The 18,268-nt window shown below is 43.1% G+C and overlaps 1 protein-coding gene across 1 annotated transcript in view; it reads left to right on the top strand.

The window, feature by feature from the left end:
* camk2a (calcium/calmodulin-dependent protein kinase II alpha) overlaps window positions 1-18,268 on the top strand; it is a 64,919-nt gene that overhangs the window by 26,583 nt on the left and 20,068 nt on the right. The window contains exons 3-6 of the mRNA XM_071364732.1: window positions 1,840-1,894; window positions 7,284-7,349; window positions 12,518-12,590; window positions 14,652-14,754. Coding sequence (XP_071220833.1) covers window positions 1,840-1,894; window positions 7,284-7,349; window positions 12,518-12,590; window positions 14,652-14,754 — 297 coding nt within the window. The remainder of the gene's footprint in view (window positions 1-1,839; window positions 1,895-7,283; window positions 7,350-12,517; window positions 12,591-14,651; window positions 14,755-18,268) is intronic.

The raw sequence follows: 18,268 nt of genomic DNA, 5'->3' as shown, positions 1-18,268 counted from the left end.
AGGTATCTGTACTGGTGAAGGTATCTATACTGGTGAAGGTATCTATACTGGTGAAGGTATCTATACTGGTGAAGGTATCTGTACTGGTGAAGGTGTCTATACTGGTGAAGGTATCTATACTGGTGAAGGTATCTGTACTGGTGAAGGTATCTATACTGGTGAATGTATCTATACAGGTGAATGTATCTATACAGGTGAATGTGTCTATACTGGTGAAGGTATCTATACTGGTGAAGGTATCTGTACTGGTGAAGGTATCTATACTGGTGAAAGTATCTATACTGGTGAATGTATCTATACAGGTGAATGTATCTATACAGGTGAAGGTATCTGTACTGGTGAAGGTATCTGTACTGGTGAAGGTATCTGTACTGGTGAAGGTATCTATACTGGTGAATGTATCTATACAGGTGAATGTATCTATACAGGTGAAGGTATCTATACAGGTGAAGGTATCTATACAGGTGAAGGTATCTATACAGGTGAAGGTATCTATGCTGGTGAAGGTATCTATACAGGTGAAGGTATCTATACAGGTGAAGGTATCTATACAGGTGAAGGTATCTATACAGGTGAAGGTATCTATACAGGTGAAGGTATCTATGCTGGTGAAGGTATCTATGCTGGTGAAGGTATCTATACAGGTGAAGGTATCTATACAGGTGAAGGTATCTATACAGGTGAAGGTATCTGTACTGGTGAAGGTATCTGTACTGGTGAAGGTATCTATGCAGGTGAATGTATCTATACAGGTGAATGTATCTATACAGGTGAATGTATCTATGCTGGTGAAGGTATCTATACAGGTGAAGGTATCTATACAGGTGAAGGTATCTATACAGGTGAAGGTATCTGTACTGCAGTCTTCCTCTTGTTCGCCTTTCTATCTCGGCACCCACACACACAAACACACATACACACACTCTAACACACACCTGTCCTTTCCTCCCAGTACAAACACACCCACACACATGCACACAGAGCAGTATAACACACTGCCTGCTGGGAGAGGGAGGGGTAGGGGATGGGAGGGTTTGGGAGGGATGGGGAGGAGAGGAGAGGGAGGGTGGGGAGGGGTGGTGATTGGCACTGGTGAGGAGAACAATGCAACAGAAAGAGAGCAAGAGGGAGAGAGAAAGAGGGAGAGAGAAAGAGGGAGAGAGAAAGAGGGAGAGAGGGAGAGAGAAAGAGGGAGAGAGGGAGAGAGAAAGAGGGAGAGAGGGAGAGAGAGAGCGAAAGAGTGAGAGAGGGAGAGGGAGAGAGGGAGAGGGAGAGGAGAGAGGGAGAGAGAAAAAGGGAGAGAGAAAGAGGGAGAGGGAGAGAGGGAGGGAGAGAGGGAGAGGGAGAGGGAGAGGGAGAGGGAGAGGGAGAGAGGGAGAGGGAAAGAGGGAGAGAGGGAGAGAGAGAGAGGGAGAGGGAAAGAGGGAGAGAGGGAGAGAGAAAGAAGGGGACAGGGAAAGAGAGAGAGGGAGAGAGAAAGAGGGAGAGAGAAAGAGGGAGAGAGAGAGTGTATACTCTTCTCCATCATGGAGATAACATAACGACATCAATAGGACACCACAAGCACTATCCAAGCTTCACTTAAGTAGTTAATGAACATCGTGCATCATCACTTCAATTACCCCTACCTATAATCCAGACCTAGATATTCTTGAAAAACAGATATTTTGGGGAATGTGAGACACTGTGATTTGAAGTAGGCTGGGTGTTTGAGAAATGTGTGGTTTAGAAATTTTAAGGTCACTGACTGTGCATTCCATGTGGGAAATATTAGAGCTTTCAGTCCCAGCAATTCCCTTAAAAACATGTTTACTTCCTTTCTCTCTTTTCTCCATCCAGTGCGTCTCCATGACAGCATCTCAGAGGAAGGGCATCACTACCTGATCTTTGACCTGTGAGTAATGCACTGCAGTGAATCTATTTACTGCATAATTCATCCACTCACACACAGTGGGAATGATTGACATTAATGACACAATGATTCTTTCAAGGCTGAGAGGCAGCTTGATGTGAGTTCTAATCACACTCGGCACAACAGCCTGTATGAGACACAACCACAGTAAATTAAAATCTACCATTGAGCTAGGCAGTGGTCCTGATTTCAATAAGCTCCTCAGTAAGCTATACACCAGGGACCCCAGCGACATTCAGCCACAGGCCAATGTTTTCTTGAGCTGATGGTCGGGGGGGGGTCACTTAGAAATGAGTTTGAGGTCACTTAGAAATGTCCTTGTTTTTGAAAGAAAAGCAAGGCATACCTGTATTTGGGGGAGTTTCTCCCATTCTTCTCTGCAGATCCTCTCAAGCTCTGTCAGGTTGGATGGGGAGCGTTGCTGCACAGCTTTTTTCAGGGTTGTTCGAGGCTTGTCCCGAAGCCACAGACTTGTCCCGAAGCCACTTAGCCCCAGTCTGAGGTCCTGAGTGCTCTGGAGCAGGTTTTCATCAAGTATCTCTCTGTACGGCCTCCCGAGTGGCGCAGCGGTCTAAGGTACTGAATCGCAGTGCTAGAGGCATCACTACAGATCTGGGTTTGAACCCGGGCTGTGTCGCAGCCGGCCGCTACTGGGAGACCCATGAGGCGGCGCACAATTGGCCCAGCGTTGTCCAGATTAGGGGAGGGTTTGGCTAGCCGGGATGGCCTTGTCCCATCACACTCTAGCGACTCCTGTGGCGGGCCGGGCGCATGTACGCTGACACGGTCGCCAGTTGGACGGTGTTTCCTCCGACACATTGGTGCGGCTGGCTTCCGGGTTAAGTGAGCAGTGTGTCAAGAAGCAGTGCGGCTTGGCATGGTCGTGTATTGAAGGACGCATGGCTCTCGACCATATCCTCTCCCGAGTCCGTACAGGAGTTGCAGCGATGGGACAAGACTGTAACTACCAATTGGATATCACGAAATTGGGGATAAAAACATTTCTCTCTACTTTGCTCTGTTTATCTTTGCCTCGATCCTGACTAGTCTCACAGTCCCTGCTGCTGAAAAACACAGCATGATGCTACCACCACCATGCTTCACTGTAGGGATGGTGCCAGATTTCCTCCAGACTTGACGCTTGGCATTCAGGCCAAAGTGTTCAATTTGGTTTCATCAGATTTCAGCAGACCATCAGATCTTGTTTCTCATGGTCTGAGAGTCTTTAGGTGCCTTTTGGTAAACTCCAAGCAGGCTGTCATGTGCCTTTAACTGAGGAGTGGCTTCCGTCTGGCCTCTCTACCATAAAGACCTGATTGGTGGAGTGCTGCAGAGATGGTTGTTCTTCTGGAAGGTTCCCCCATCTCCACAGAGGAACTCTGGAGCTCTGTCAGAGTGACCATCAGGTTCTTGGTCACCTCCCTGACCAAGGCCCTTCTCCCTCGATTGCTCAGTTTGTCCGGGCGGCCAGCTCTAGGAAGAGTCTTGGTGGTTCCAAACATCTTCTATTTAAGAATATTGGAGGTAACAACTTCAAAGCTCCAGAATGTTTTGGTATCCTTCCCCAGATCTGTGCCTCGACACAATCCTGCCTCGGAGCTCTACGGACAATTCCTTTGTCCTCATGGCTTGGTTTTTGCTTTGACATGCACTGTCAAGTGTGGGACCTTATCTAGACAGGTGTGTGCATTTCCAAATAATGTCCAATCAATTTAATTTAAATTGAACATCTCAAGGATGATCAATGGAAACAGGATGCAGCTGTGCTCAATTTCGAGTCTCATAGCAAAAGGGCTGAATACTTACGTAAATAAGGTATGTCTGTTTATTATTTGTAATAAAATTGCAATCATTTCTGTTCCTAAGTATTCCCATGCATAATAGAGATATACAGTATATGTGATCGAATACAAATGTAAGCAAGGTTTGACATTTTTATGTTTAGTCAACTATTACATCAGTTTTGGCTTCTTATGGTCAATTTTCAGTCCACAAATTATTTGTAATTATTTTCCAGCCCCCTGACCATCTGCTCCAAAAAAAAAATGGTCCCGCTGCTGAATCTAGTTGATGATCCCTGCCGTAGGCTATGGTTTGTATCTAACCACTAATTATGGCTAGAGAGACCTGTAGTGTTGAGTGTGCTCTGTAGTCTCTGAGTGCACCATAATATATTAGTGCTGTAAATATCACTATTATATGCATTTTAAACACTCAACTGTTGTAATATCTTTCAATGCCTTTCAAGGAACTGTTGATTTCAGTCTGCACAACAGTGATTACACTCCCCTGGAGGTGTTGAATTCTTTTCATTACAGGAACTGGAATTATATTACAGGAACTGAAATTATATTACAGAAACTGGAATTATATTACAGGAAATGGAATTATATTACTGGAATTATATTACAGGAACTGAAATTATATTACAGAAACTGGAATTATATTACAGGAACTGGAATTATATTACAGAAACTGGAATTATATTACAGAAACTAGAATTATATTACAGGAAATGGAATTATATTACAGAAACTGGAATTATATTACAGAAACTGGAATTATATTACAGGAAATGGAATTATATTACAGAAACTGGAATTATATTACAGAAACTGGAATTATATTACAGAAACTACAGAAACTGGAATTATATTACAGAAACTGGAATTATATTACAGAAACTGGAACTATATTACAGGAAATTGAATTATATTACAGAAACTGGAATTATATTACAGGAAATGGAATTATATTACAGGAACTGGAATTATATTACAGGAACTGGAATTATATTACAGAAACTGGAATTATATTACAGAAACTGGAATTATATTACAGGAACTGGAATTATATTACAGAAACTGGAATTATATTACAAGAATTGGAATTATATTACAGAAACTGGAATTATATTACAGAAACTGGAATTATATTACAGAAACTGGAATTATATTACAAGAATTGGAATTATATTACAGAAACTGGAATTATATTACAGAAACTGGAATTATATTACAGGAATTGGAATTATATTACAGGAACTGGAATTATATTACAGGAACTGGAATTATATTACAGGAACTGGAATTATATTACAGAAACTGGAATTATATTACAGAAACTGGAATTATGTTACAAAAACTGTCATTATATTGTACCTTCAAGAGAATTCTTTTTGCATCGGTTATGAGGCGTCTTCTCTTAGCTGCCTCTTCCCTGTTAATGTCTCTGAATGAAGAAGAACAGCTTTGTAAGTGTGACAATGAGCAGCAGGACAAAGTGTTGCATAAGAAGATCTTGATGACAATGCAAGTTGCTCTTAACTTGTCTGAAACAGCAGGATGGTGTTTAGAAGCAGTCCCTTGCTGTAGATTCTCTTTGATTAAGAAAGGAAAGGAACCTAGTCAATTGTACAACTGAATGCATTCAACTGAAATGTGTCTTCCTATAGTGCTCAAATCATAAAGATCACACTTGCTTAATTCTTTGGGACAATACACAGTTACGTAGTGAAAGTTCCGAAACGGACAAAAATGAGAGACTAAGAAAAACTAAATTCCCTTCTATAGTCTTTAAAGCTGACGCATTTAGGAGCAAACTAGTTTGTCAGAGCCCAATCACTTTGTACAAGCAGGTTTATGAAATAAGCCTACAAATATCAGACTTAATCTACTTATCATTCTGAGTGTATATTTGTTTACGTCATTTGTACTGTATATCTAGCGATACATGGTCAGTGTGTGCCAGTCTATGTGTTAATCCTGTGAAGGCATAACTGGTTAACATTTAGCTGTCTCCTAGTATCCTGTGAAGGCAGGACTGGGTAACATTTAGCTGTCTCCTAGTATCCTGTGAAGGCATGACTGGTTAACATTTAGTTGTCTCCTAGTATCCTGTGAAGGCAGGACTGGGTAACATTTAGCTGTCTCCTAGTATCCTGTGAAGGCATGACTGGTTAACATTTAGTTGTCTCCTAGTATCCTGTGAAGGCATGACTGGTTAACATTTAGTTGTCTCCTAGTATCCTGTGAAGGCAGGACTGGGTAACATTTAGCTGTCTCCTAGTATCCTGTGAAGGCAGGACTGGGTAACATTTAGCTGTCTCCTAGTATCCTGTGAAGGCAGGACTGGGTAACATTTAGCTGTCTCCTAGTATCCTGTGAAGGCATGACTGGTTAACATTTAGCTGTCTCCTAGTATCCTGTGAAGGCAGGACTGGGTAACATTTAGCTGTCTCCTAGTATCCTGTGAAGGCAGGACTGGGTAACATTTAGCTGTCTCCTAGTATCCTGTGAAGGCAGGACTGGGTAACATTTAGCTGTCTCCTAGTATCCTGTGAAGGCAGGACTGGTTAACATTTAGCTGTCTCCTAGTATCCTGTGAAGGCAGGACTGGGTAACATTTAGCTGTCTCCTAGTATCCTGTGAAGGCAGGACTGGGTAACATTTAGCTGTCTCCTAGTATCCTGTGAAGGCAGGACTGGGTAACATTTAGCTGTCTCCTAGTATCCTGTGAAGGCAGGACTGGGTAACATTTAGCTGTCTCCTAGTATCCTGTGAAGGCAGGACTGGGTAACATTTAGCTGTCTCCTAGTATCCTGTGAAGGCATGACTGGTTAACATTTAGCTGTCTCCTAGTATCCTGTGAAGGCAGGACTGGGTAACATTTAGCTGTCTCCTAGTATCCTGTGAAGGCAGGACTGGGTAACATTTAGCTGTCTCCTAGTATCCTGTGAAGGCAGGACTGGGTAACATTTAGCTGTCTCCTAGTATCCTGTGAAGGCAGGACTGGTTAACATTTAGCTGTCTCCTAGTATCCTGTGAAGGCAGGACTGGGTAACATTTAGCTGTCTCCTAGTATCCTGTGAAGGCAGGACTGGGTAACATTTAGCTGTCTCCTAGTATCCTGTGAAGGCAGGACTGGGTAACATTTAGCTGTCTCCTAGTATCCTGTGAAGGCAGGACTAGGTAACATTTAGCTGTCTCCTAGAGTATCCTGTAGAAGATTCATACTCTCAAAGTCTGAACTTAGCAACAGTGAGACAACTGCTTGGGTTTTGCCTTTTCTCACATCAGAAATGTACATTTGAGGTGCCTGTTAGGTTCCATGTCAACACACAGTTTTCTCCCAGTTTAAAAAATATATATTTACAAAAAAATATATGGGGGATTGGAAATGATTCAGACAATTACACTGATGGAAGCCACACTCTATTTGCGGTATTATAGCTGATCTGTGTCAGTGTGTCTCAGTGGCTGATATGCGGGCATTGGGAAGGGAGTATTTCTCTGACACTGGCTCCATGCTCTGGTGACCACCTTCATCCTCTTGAGACAGGCTCCTCTTAACAATCCTCTCTCTTCCTCAGAGTGACGGGCGGCGAACTCTTCGAAGACATTGTTGCTCGAGAGTACTACAGTGAGGCTGACGCCAGGTCAGTGGAACCACCTCACAAAACACACGGAATAAACCCAAACACGGATGTGTGACAAAGCAATTTAGAGTTCAGCGTACGAATGTTCACTGTAACATGGATTCATTGAATTATACAGAGGTCCCAGCATTCCCAAACCAGGAGAGCATCTAAAAGCATATATACAGTGGGGAGAACAAGTATTTGATACACTGCCGATTTTGCAGGTTTTCCTACTTACAAAGCATGTAGAGGTCTGTAATTTTTATCATAGGTACACTTCAACTGTGAGAGACGGAATCTAAAACAAAAATCCAGAAAATCACATTGTATGATTTTTAAGTAATTAATTTGCATTTTATTGCATGACATAAGTATTTGATCACCTACCAACCAGTAAGAATTCCGGCTCTCACAGACCTGTTCGTTTTTCTTTAAGAAGCCCTCCTGTTCTCCACTCATTACCTGTATTAACTGCACCTGTTTGAACTCGTTACCTGTATAAAAGACACCTGTCCACACACTCAATCAAACAGACTCCAACCTCTCCACAATGGCCAAGACCAGAGAGCTGTGTAAGGACATCAGGGATCAAATTGTAGACCTGCACAAGGCTGGGATGGGCTACAGGACAATAGGCAAGCAGCTTGGTGAGAAGGCAACAACTGTTGGCGCAATTATTAGAAAATGGAAGAAGTTCAAGATGACGGTCAATCACCCTCGGTCTGGGGCTCCATGCAAGATCTCACCTCGTGGGGCATCAATGATCATGAGGAAGGTGAGGGATCAGCCCAGAACTACACGGCAGGACCTGGTCAATGACCTGAAGAGAGCTGGGACCACAGTCTCAAAGAAAACCAATAGTAACACACTACGCCGTCATGGATTAAAATCCTGCAGTGCACGCAAGGTCCCTCTGCTCAAGCCAGCGCATGTCCAGGACCGTCTGAAGTTTGCCAATGACCATCTGGATTATCCAGAGGAGGAATGGGAGAAGGTCATGTGGTCTGATGAGACAAAAATTGAGTTTTTTGGTCTAAACTCCACTCGCCGTGTTTGGAGGAAGAAGAAGGATGAGTACAACCCCAAGAACACCATCCCAACCGTGAAGCATGGAGGTGGAAACATCATTCTTTGGGGATGCTTTTCTGCAAAGGGGACAGGACGACTGCACCGTATTGAGGGGAGGATGGATGGGGCCATGTATCGCGAGATCTTGGCCAACAACCTCCTTCCCTAAGTAAGAGCATTGAAGATGGGTCATGGCTGGGTCTTCCAGCATGACAACGACCCGAAACACACAGCCAGGGCAACTAAGGAGTGGCTCCGTAAGAAGCATCTCAAGGTCCCGGAGTGGCCTAGCCAGTCTCCAGACCTGAACCCAATAGAAAATCTTTGGAGGGAGCTGAAAGTCCGTATTGCCCAGCGACAGCCCCGAAACCTGAAGGATCTGGAGAAGGTCTGTATGGAGGAGTGGGCCAAAATCCCTGCTGCAGTGTGTACAAACCTGGTCAAGAACTACAGGAAACGTATGATCTCTGTAATTGCAAACAAAGGTTTCTGTACCAAATATTAAGTTCTGCTTTTCTGATGTATCAAATACTTATGTCATGCAATAAAATGCTAATTAATTACTTAAAAATCATACAATGTGATTTTCTGGATTTTTGTTTTAGATTCCGTCTCTCACAGTTGAAGTGTACCTATGATAAAAATTACAGACCTCTATATGCTTTGTAAGTAGGAAAACCTGCAAAATCGGCAGTGTATCAAATACTTGTTCTCCCCACTGTATATATATATATATATATATATTTATATATATATATATATATATATATAGAACCCTGTTATACTGTATATCGTCTACACCAGGGGTGGGCAACTCCAGTCCTGATTGGTGTCACTTTTTCTCCATCCCTAGCAAACACATCTGATTAATCAAATGTCATTCTAAACTGAAGATCATGATTAGTTGATTATTGGAGTCAGGTGTGTTAGCTGGAGCTGGGGCAAAACTGTGACACCAATCAGGCCCCCGAGGACTGGAATTGCCCCCCCCCCCCCCGGTCTACAGTGGCGGTCGTTGCCGTTTAAGATGAGAGAGGATGATATTTTCTTTTAATGAGCATGGCCTTATTTATTTGACAGAATATTGGATAACTGTCATTCATATTCCATTACCCCAGCTCAATGCAACATCAATAGCTTTAGGCTACTACATAATACTCACATTTTCACTATACCCATCATGAGGTTACTACAACCTAGCCTATGAGGGAAAGTTTACAACGTAGGTCGAGATAAATTGGAGTAATCAAGGTGACAGACATTGACACATTCAATACCGCCTCGCACACTCTTGCCTGCATGTAGCTGATCTAGGATGCAATCATTAGTCCAACAGTTGCAAATGAGAGTTTCTAATGGACAAATTTCCCTACTTACATGTACAAAATACCTCAACTAACCTGCATCCCTGCACATTGACTCGGTACAGGTACCCCTAGTATATAACCTCATTATTGTTATGTGTTATTTTTAATTCCATTTTTTTAAACTTTGGCTTATTTAGTAAATATTTTCTTAACTCTGTTTTATAAAAACGGCATTGTTGGTTAAGGGGTTGTAAGTAAGCATTTCACCTGTTGTATTCAGTGCATTTGACAAATACAATTTGATTGGATGTTCATCCCCGTTTCGTTTACATCCGTTTAAGAAACGTTTTTCAACAGAATCGGCAGTATGAATACACCCCGATCACACGTAAACACAGTTCACTTTCATAGCAGCCACATACAAACAGCATGATCTCTTTGATTGTTGTATTCTTTCTTGCATCTGTACACTCTCCTCCTCTCAATTTTTCATTCACTTGTGGTCTTCGCTTGTGGACTTGCAGAACATATAATCTTTCTGTGACCAGCCAAACCTTCATATCATAACTGCTAACCGCTACACAGCCTACATCGTTGTCACCATATTAATATCATAGACAATATAGCTACTAGAACTAACACATTAGTAATCCCTCTACAATCATGCAGTACAGTGTACAGTCAGCAGAAAGCTGATTAGCAGTTAGACCGGCGGGCCTCGGTGGCAATATATTAATAAAACCAAAAGCTTACCTTGACTTGGAAGTTCCAGTGTTGGATAGCCATAGCCAGCTAGGTAACATAGCAGCCTTCTCTGTTTGAGCCGGGTGTTTGAGTAGATTAAACTAGCTAGCTGCATTCACTAGCTAAGTAAGTGAAAGTGAAAAAATACAACAAAATATAGCTAGCTCTCTCTCTCTCTCTCTCTCTCTCTCTCTCTCTCTCTCTCTCTCTCTCTCTCTCTCTCTCTCTCTCTCTCTCTCTCTCTCTCTCTCTCTCTCTCTCTCTCTCTCTCTCTCTCTCTCTCTCTCTCTCTCTCTCTCTCTCTTCTCTCTCTCTCTCTCTCTCTCTCTCTCTCTCTCTCTTACATTTACATTTAAGTCATTTAGCAGACGCTCTTATCCAGAGCGACTTACAAATTGGTGCATTCACCTTATGATATCCAGTGGAACAACCACTTTACAATAGTGCATCTAACTCTTTTAAGGGGGGGGGGGGGGTTAGAAGGATTACTTTATCCTATCCTAGGTATTCCTTAAAGAGGTGGGGTTTCAGGTGTCTCCGGAAGGTGGTGATTGACTCCGCTGACCTGGCGTCGTGAGGGAGTTTGTTCCACCATTGGGGTGCCAGAGCAGCGAACAGTTTTGACTGGGCTGAGCGGGAACTGTACTTCCTCAGAGGTAGGGAGGCGAGCAGGCCAGAGGTGGATGAACGCAGTGCCCTTGTTTGGGTGTAGGGCCTGATCAGAGCCTGAAGGTACGGAGGTGCCGTTCCCCTCAGCTCCGTAGGCAAGCACCATGGTCTTGTAGCGGATGCGAGCTTCAACTGGAAGCCAGTGGAGAGAGCGGAGGAGCGGGGTGACGTGAGAGAACTTGGGAAGGTTGCTTGCTTCTCCTTCATTATACAGAAATGAATTTGTTCAAAACTTTTCAACTATTGTCTTTCTCTCTCTTTGCGTCAACTACTCACCACATTTTATGCACTGGAGTGCTACAGTAGCTAGGTGTAGCTTATGCTTTCAGTACTAGATTCATTCTCTGATCCTTTGATTGGGTGGACAACATGTCAGTTCATGCTGCAAGAGCTCTGATAGGTTGGAGGACGTCTTCCGGAAGTTGTCATAATTACTGTTTTAGTCTATGAAAGGGGGTGAGAACCACGAGCCTCCTCGGTTTTGTATTGAAGTCAATGTACCCAGAGGAGGACGGAAGCTAGCTGTCCTCCAGCTACACCATGGTGCTACCCTACAGAGTGCTGTTGAGGCTACTGTAGACCTTTATTGCAAAACAGTGTGTTTTAATCGATTATTTTGTAATGTGAATATATTTAGTGTAGTTTTATCTAAAGAGGATAACTATTTTAATGTTTCACTATTATTATGACATTTATTGAGGAGGATGGTCCTCCCCTTCCTCCTCTGAGGAGCCTCTACTGATTGTCTAAAGCCTCTCAGTTAAAACTTTGTTGTCATGTCGTCACAGTCAGAGGCCTTTGTTTTGTCTGTAGGTCCGTTATTGGACTGTTCATTTGGATTGAACAGCTTTACCTCCGTAAACCTATTCATGATAGAGTATCTCCCCAATTCACCCAACACCAGCTATGGACTGGGCCATTGCTTTGCAGTGACAAAGCAACAGGGCCACAAAACAAATTAATGAACAGAAACAAATGGAAACAGATGGCTGTGGACGTGTAGGAGTGACCTCACATCAATGTACACACTTCGCCCGGGTTTAGTGTGTCAGTCTCTCTATCTCTGCGGACCGGGTTTTCCCTGCTCCACTGCTCCACTGCTTGATTGACAGCTGAGTCTATTTGCTAATTATCTTCCCACTGACTCCCAGCCAAACATGCAAAACCTCATCAGGCTTTGGCCCGTGCTACTGTGTTGATCGACAGTTTAGGAAAATGAATGGCCAAATCTAACGCCTCTGTGTGTCTTTGTATTGTTTTGGAGGTGCATAAGCCATTTTATCCAAAATGCTGTGTGGATTAATACTGAAGTGAAGCCCATTTTCAATAGCATTCAATTTAGCCTCTCAAAACTCCCAGCTCACTCAGTCTTTCAGTTTTCTCTCTTTCTTTTCATAGTCATTGTATTCAGCAGATTCTGGAGGCAGTGCTTCATTGTCATCAGATGGGAGTCGTTCACAGAGACCTCAAGGTAAGATTTAATAACGAATAAATTAAAAGACAGACTGTGTTCTGCACAGGCACAGACTGCTTATCCACCGCAAGATATCACTTTGATGACATTGTTATTATCTGATTGATTTGATAAAAAATGGATTTGGATTTAAATAATCTGTACACTCTTAGAAAATAGGGTTCCTAAAGGGTTCTTCGGAGCAATGGCCCAGTCCATAGCTGTCCCCATAGGAGATGGGGACAGTAGAACCAATGGCCCAGTCCATAGCTGTCCCCATAGGAGATGGGGACAGTAGAACCAATGGCCCAGTCCATAGCTGTCCCCATAGGAGATGGGGACAGTAGAACCAATGGCCCAGTCCATAGCTGTCCCCATAGCAGATGGGGACAGTAGAACCATTTTTGGTTTCAGGTAGAACTCTTTTGGGGTCCATGTGAACCATCTGTGTGAAGGGTTCTACATGGAACTCAAAAGGGTTTTACCTTGAACCAAATAGGGTTCTTCAAAGGGTTCTCCTATGGGGACGGCCAAAGAACCATTTTAGGTTCCAGGAAACAACTTTTCTTCTAAGAGTGTAGTCATAAACTTCAGATCATACATTTGTTGTTATTTTAATCAATTTAAACACATTTAATACATTCATTTTAGCCATCCAGGCTCTTTTTAATTTGAACCTTGAGGACACATCTATGTAATGTTTGCTCCTCAGGCAGCAGATAACAGGCCATTCCTCTCTGCCTTGACTAAGGTTGCAAAATTCCACAAACTTTCAATACGTTCCCTGGTTTTTCCAAAATCCCGGTTGGAGGATCCCAGAGTCAGGAGGCAATCAGCAGGAAATCTGGAATTCTCCATCCAGGATTTCTGGAAAACCAGGGAATTTATTTAAAGTTCCCAGAATTTTGCAACCCTAGCCATGACTTTCAGTGTGATTCACCTGTAGGTATGTGGACAGAATAACAAAAGCACAATCAAACCAATCAGAGAATTCAGGGGACATGCTGCTAAACCCTCTTCTGTCATAAGTAATTTCCCCTGCACACAGTTTAATGATTATAAAATAGGCATTCACTTACAGTGCAACCACCATTGATCCACTGTTCTGTTGCCAACTTGTCATGTACAGCACATGTACTCCATATCTCAACGTCAGCTCAAGGGAGTAAAAACGGAAACAAGCCCTCACACCATCTCCATCACGTCGGACAGCATTGGCGTGTGCTACAGTATGTCTGCCCTGTTGTAGTGTCAAAGAGGGACAGATAAATCAGAGGTTCCAGTACTGTTTCATGTATTAATACACGTATTCAAGTACCAGCTATACACCTACTCATTCAAGGGTTTTTCTTTATTTTTACTATTTTCTACATTGTACAATAATAGTGAAGACATCAAAACTATGAAATAACACATATGGAATAATGTAGTAACCAAACAAATTGTTCAGTTACCGCTATATATACCTGTGATTATCATGCACTAACACATGCTAGTACAAAGAGAGACCCTTCTGCCCAACAGATACATGTTCCATTCACATGGTTTCACATCTGCCTCCCAGCACCTGGGAACTGAGGGAAGATGGAGTGATAAAATGGATCTGTGTAGGCTGCGATTTTAGGTGTGTGTGTGTTTGTGTATGTGCGCCTGTGTGCATTTGTGCGTGTGGTGTGTGTCTGTGTTTATCAGGGGGTGGATAACATCTCATAGCAGCAGCAGTAGAGTGATTGGCGGCAGGAGGTGGGGTGTTCATTCCTCTGTCTGTGTGGGATAGAAGTGGCTGGGTGCTGTATTTATCAGAGCTCTGTCATGCTGCAACCACACAAAGTCATTAACACTATTCAATCTGGCCCAGCCTAGAGTCATGTCTGTCTGCCACCATATCCCTGCTTCTGCTCAGGCCTCCTGTCTCCTTTGGGTGATTGACTGTTGACTGACTGGCTGGCTAACTGGCTGACTAACTGACTGCTGACTGACTGACTGACTGTTGACTGACTGGCTGGCTAACTGGCTGACTAACTGATTGCTGACTGACTGACTGCTGACTGACTGGCTGACCTCTCTCTTTCTACGCAGCCTGAGAACCTTCTGCTTGCCTCCAAGTCCAAGGGAGCTGCAGTGAAGCTGGCAGACTTTGGCCTGGCCATCGAGGTGGAGGGGGACCAACAAGCCTGGTTCGGTAATGGCTGATATGATTCGTAATTACACACACACACACACACGCACACACACAAAATGGAATGCAAATAAAGACTGGCTTCTAAAGCAGGTCGACGTATGCGAGATTTAGGATGTTTAATGTTAATATTTCCACCAGGGAAACAGAGCCTTCAGAGGGAAATCAATCATTCAAAGATTCCTATTGAATCCAATCAAACAAACGCTTTGCATCGAATATCATCAAAAAAGGAACATTTCCTCTACAGCTATTCTGGAGAAATACCAAAACAAAAACAAAGGGGAAAGTTTACATTAAAAAAAAGATAATCAAGGTAGGAACAACTAGTTTTGTAGCACCGTGACCACCACAGGGCAAGGAGAGCTGTTTACTGCTTGTTCTATTGATGAATTCCATTGCCACCAGAACTAGAAATACCACAGCCCCATCCAGCCTCATTAGTAGTGAGGCCTGCAGTGTAAAACCCTCTTGTTTGACTAGGTTCCACACAGCTCATTTTCCGCCACTCTGACTGCTCTAACTAACCTAGTTGACTGGTCTAACTAACCAGTCAGACTGACTGGTCTAACTAACCTAGCTGACCTACTGCTCTAACTAACCTAGCTGACCAACTGGTCTAACTAACCTAGCTGACCGACTGGTCTAACTAACCTAGCTGACAGATTGGTCTAACTAATCTAGCTGACAGACTGGTCTAACTAACCTAACTGACTGACTGGTCTAACTAACCTAACTGACTGACTGGTCTAACTAACCTAGCTGACCGACTGGTCTAACTAACCTAGCTGACAGATTGGTCTAACTAACCTAGCTGACAGACTGGTCTAACTAACCTAACTGACTGACTGGTCTAACTAACCTAACTGACTGACTGGTCTAACTAACCTAACTGACTGACTGGTCTAACTAACCTAGCTGACCAACTGGTCTAACTAACCTAGCTGACCGACTGGTCTAACTAACCTAACTGACCAACTGGTCTAACTAACCTAACTGACTGACTGGTCTAACTAACCTAGCTGACTGACTGGTCTAACTAACCTAACTGACTGACTGGTCTAACTAACCTAACTGACTGACTGGTCTAACTAACCTAGCTGACCGACTGGTCTAACTAACCTAGCTGACAGACTGGTCTAACTAACCTAACTGACTGACTGGTCTAACTAACCTAGCTGACCAACTGGTCTAATTAACCTAACTGACTGACTGGTCTAACTAACCTAACTGACTGACTGGTCTAGAAGTTGTGGTAGTAGTGGTCAGTAGTTATGTGGTTCAGTAGTTGTGGCCGAAAGTTGTTTGGATATGGTTAGTAGATAAATGTGTGATCAAAAGTTGTGTGGTCAGAAGTTGTGTTGTTGTGGTATGTAATTGTGTGGTTGAGGTCAGAAGTTGCGTGGTTGTGGACACTAGATGTGGTCATAATTTGTTTGATTGCGGTCAGAAGTTATGTGGTTGAGGTATGTCATTGTGGGGTTGTGGTCACTAGATATGGTCAGAAGTTGTGCGGTTGCGGTCAGAAGTTATGTGGTTGAGGTATGTAATTGTGTGGTTGTGTTCAGAAGTTGTGCGGTTGAGGTCAGAAGTTGTGCGGTTGAGGTCAGAAGTTGTGTGGTTGCTGTCAGAAGTTGTATGGTTGTGGTATGTAATTGTGTGGTTGTTGCCACTAGATAGGGTAAGCAGTTGTGTGGTTGCTGTCAGAAGTTGTATGGTTGTGGTATGTAATTGTGTGGTTGTTGCCACTAGATAGGGTAAGCAGTTGTGTGGTTGCTGTCAGAAGTTGTATGGTTGTGGTATGTAATTGTGTGGTTGTTGCCACTAGATAGGGTAAGCAGTTGTGCGGTTGCTGTCAGAAGTTGTAAAGTTGTGCTATGTAAAAGCGTTAGTGGTCAAAACGGCAGCTGTTTGGGAAAGTTAGAAAAAAACGTGGTAATGCAGTTACAAAAACAGCTGTACCGTAAATTCCGTATGGAATATTATAATTCCGCGCACAGCTATGAATAGCAGAGAAGTAGCTGAATATCCCATACGCTCTAACTTTTTGTCTAACTTGTTGCAGGAGTGGTCAAAACGGACGTTGTTTGCCAAATGTTACAGAAAATGATGTTGATGCGGTTACTTAAACTGCTGTAACTTTTGATGCAAATATTATTCGTCCAAACTCCAGATTTGAGTAGCAGAGAAGTATACGAAGCTGCAATATTTTGTCTAAGTGGTTGCAAATTGGAATTATTAGCTGATTTGCATCAAACGTTGCATGAGAAACTGACAGTTGGAAGTGATGACGTCACAATGATTAAAATCTTGAGAAATCCCATGTGTGCGGATTTGGGCCCAAAAATGTACGAAAAGTTAAATAACATAAAAAGTATAGCAGATATCAAAAAATATTATACAAGCAACTCGATCCAGACCATTCCGCACGTTCTGAAGTTGGAACGACGTTTCTAGCATAAACGCTGTAGGAGGAGTAGGCGGCGAAAGATTAATAATAAGAAGAAGTATGTTGAATATCTAAGCTGCCGCTAGCCCCACCAACTAACCTAACTGACTGGTCTAATTAACCTAGCTGACTGATCTAACTAACCTAACTGACTGGTCTAACTAACATAGCTGACTGATCTAACTAACCTAACTGACTGGTCTAACTAACATAGCTGACTGGTCTAACTGACCAACTGGTCTAACTAACCTAGCTGACCAACTGGTCTAACTAACCTAGCTGACCGACTGGTCTAACTAACCAGACTGGTCCTGCCGTGCGATTGGTGCACTAGTTGCCTTCCAGAGAGACATCAGAGATTGTAACATTATCTGTTTCATGGAAACATGTCTCACTCGGGATATGTTGTCAGAGTCGGTGCAGCCACCCAGTTTCTTCATGCATCGCACCGACAGAAGCAAACATCTCTCTGGTAAGAAGAAGGGTGGGTGTATGCCTTATGATTAACGACTCATGGTGTAATCACAACAACATACATGTCACGCCCTGACCTTAGAGAGCCTTTTACTTTCTCTATTTGGTTAGGTCAGGGTGTGATTTGGGTGGGCATTCTATGTTTTCTGTTTCTTTGTTTTTGGCGGAGTGTGGTTCCCAATCAGAGGCAGCTGTCTATCGTTGTCTCTGATTGGGGATTATACTTAGGCAGCCCTTTTTCCCACCTTCAGTTGTGGGATCTTGTTTTCTGTTTAGTGGTTTTTTGCCTGACAGAACAGTTCGCTTTCATTTTTTTGACTTTCGTTATTTTGTTTGAGTGTTTTTTAATAAAAAATCATGAACACTTTCCACGCTGCGTCTTGGTCCACTCTTCCTACCACAAACGAGAGTCGTAACAATACAGGAACTCAGGTCCTTTTGTTCACCTGACCTAGAATTCCTTACAATCAAATGCCGACCGCATTATCTTCCATGAGAATTCTCTTCGATTATAGTCACAGCCGTGTATATCCCCCCTCCAAGCAGATACCTCGTCGGCCCTGAAATATCTTCACTGGACTCTATGTAAACTGG

Source organism: Salvelinus alpinus, chromosome 24 (assembly GCF_045679555.1).
Source record: "Salvelinus alpinus chromosome 24, SLU_Salpinus.1, whole genome shotgun sequence".
Lineage (NCBI taxonomy): Eukaryota > Metazoa > Chordata > Actinopteri > Salmoniformes > Salmonidae > Salvelinus > Salvelinus alpinus.
Note: the sequence above shows the minus strand (reverse complement) of the source record. Positions and strands in the feature narration are given on the sequence as shown.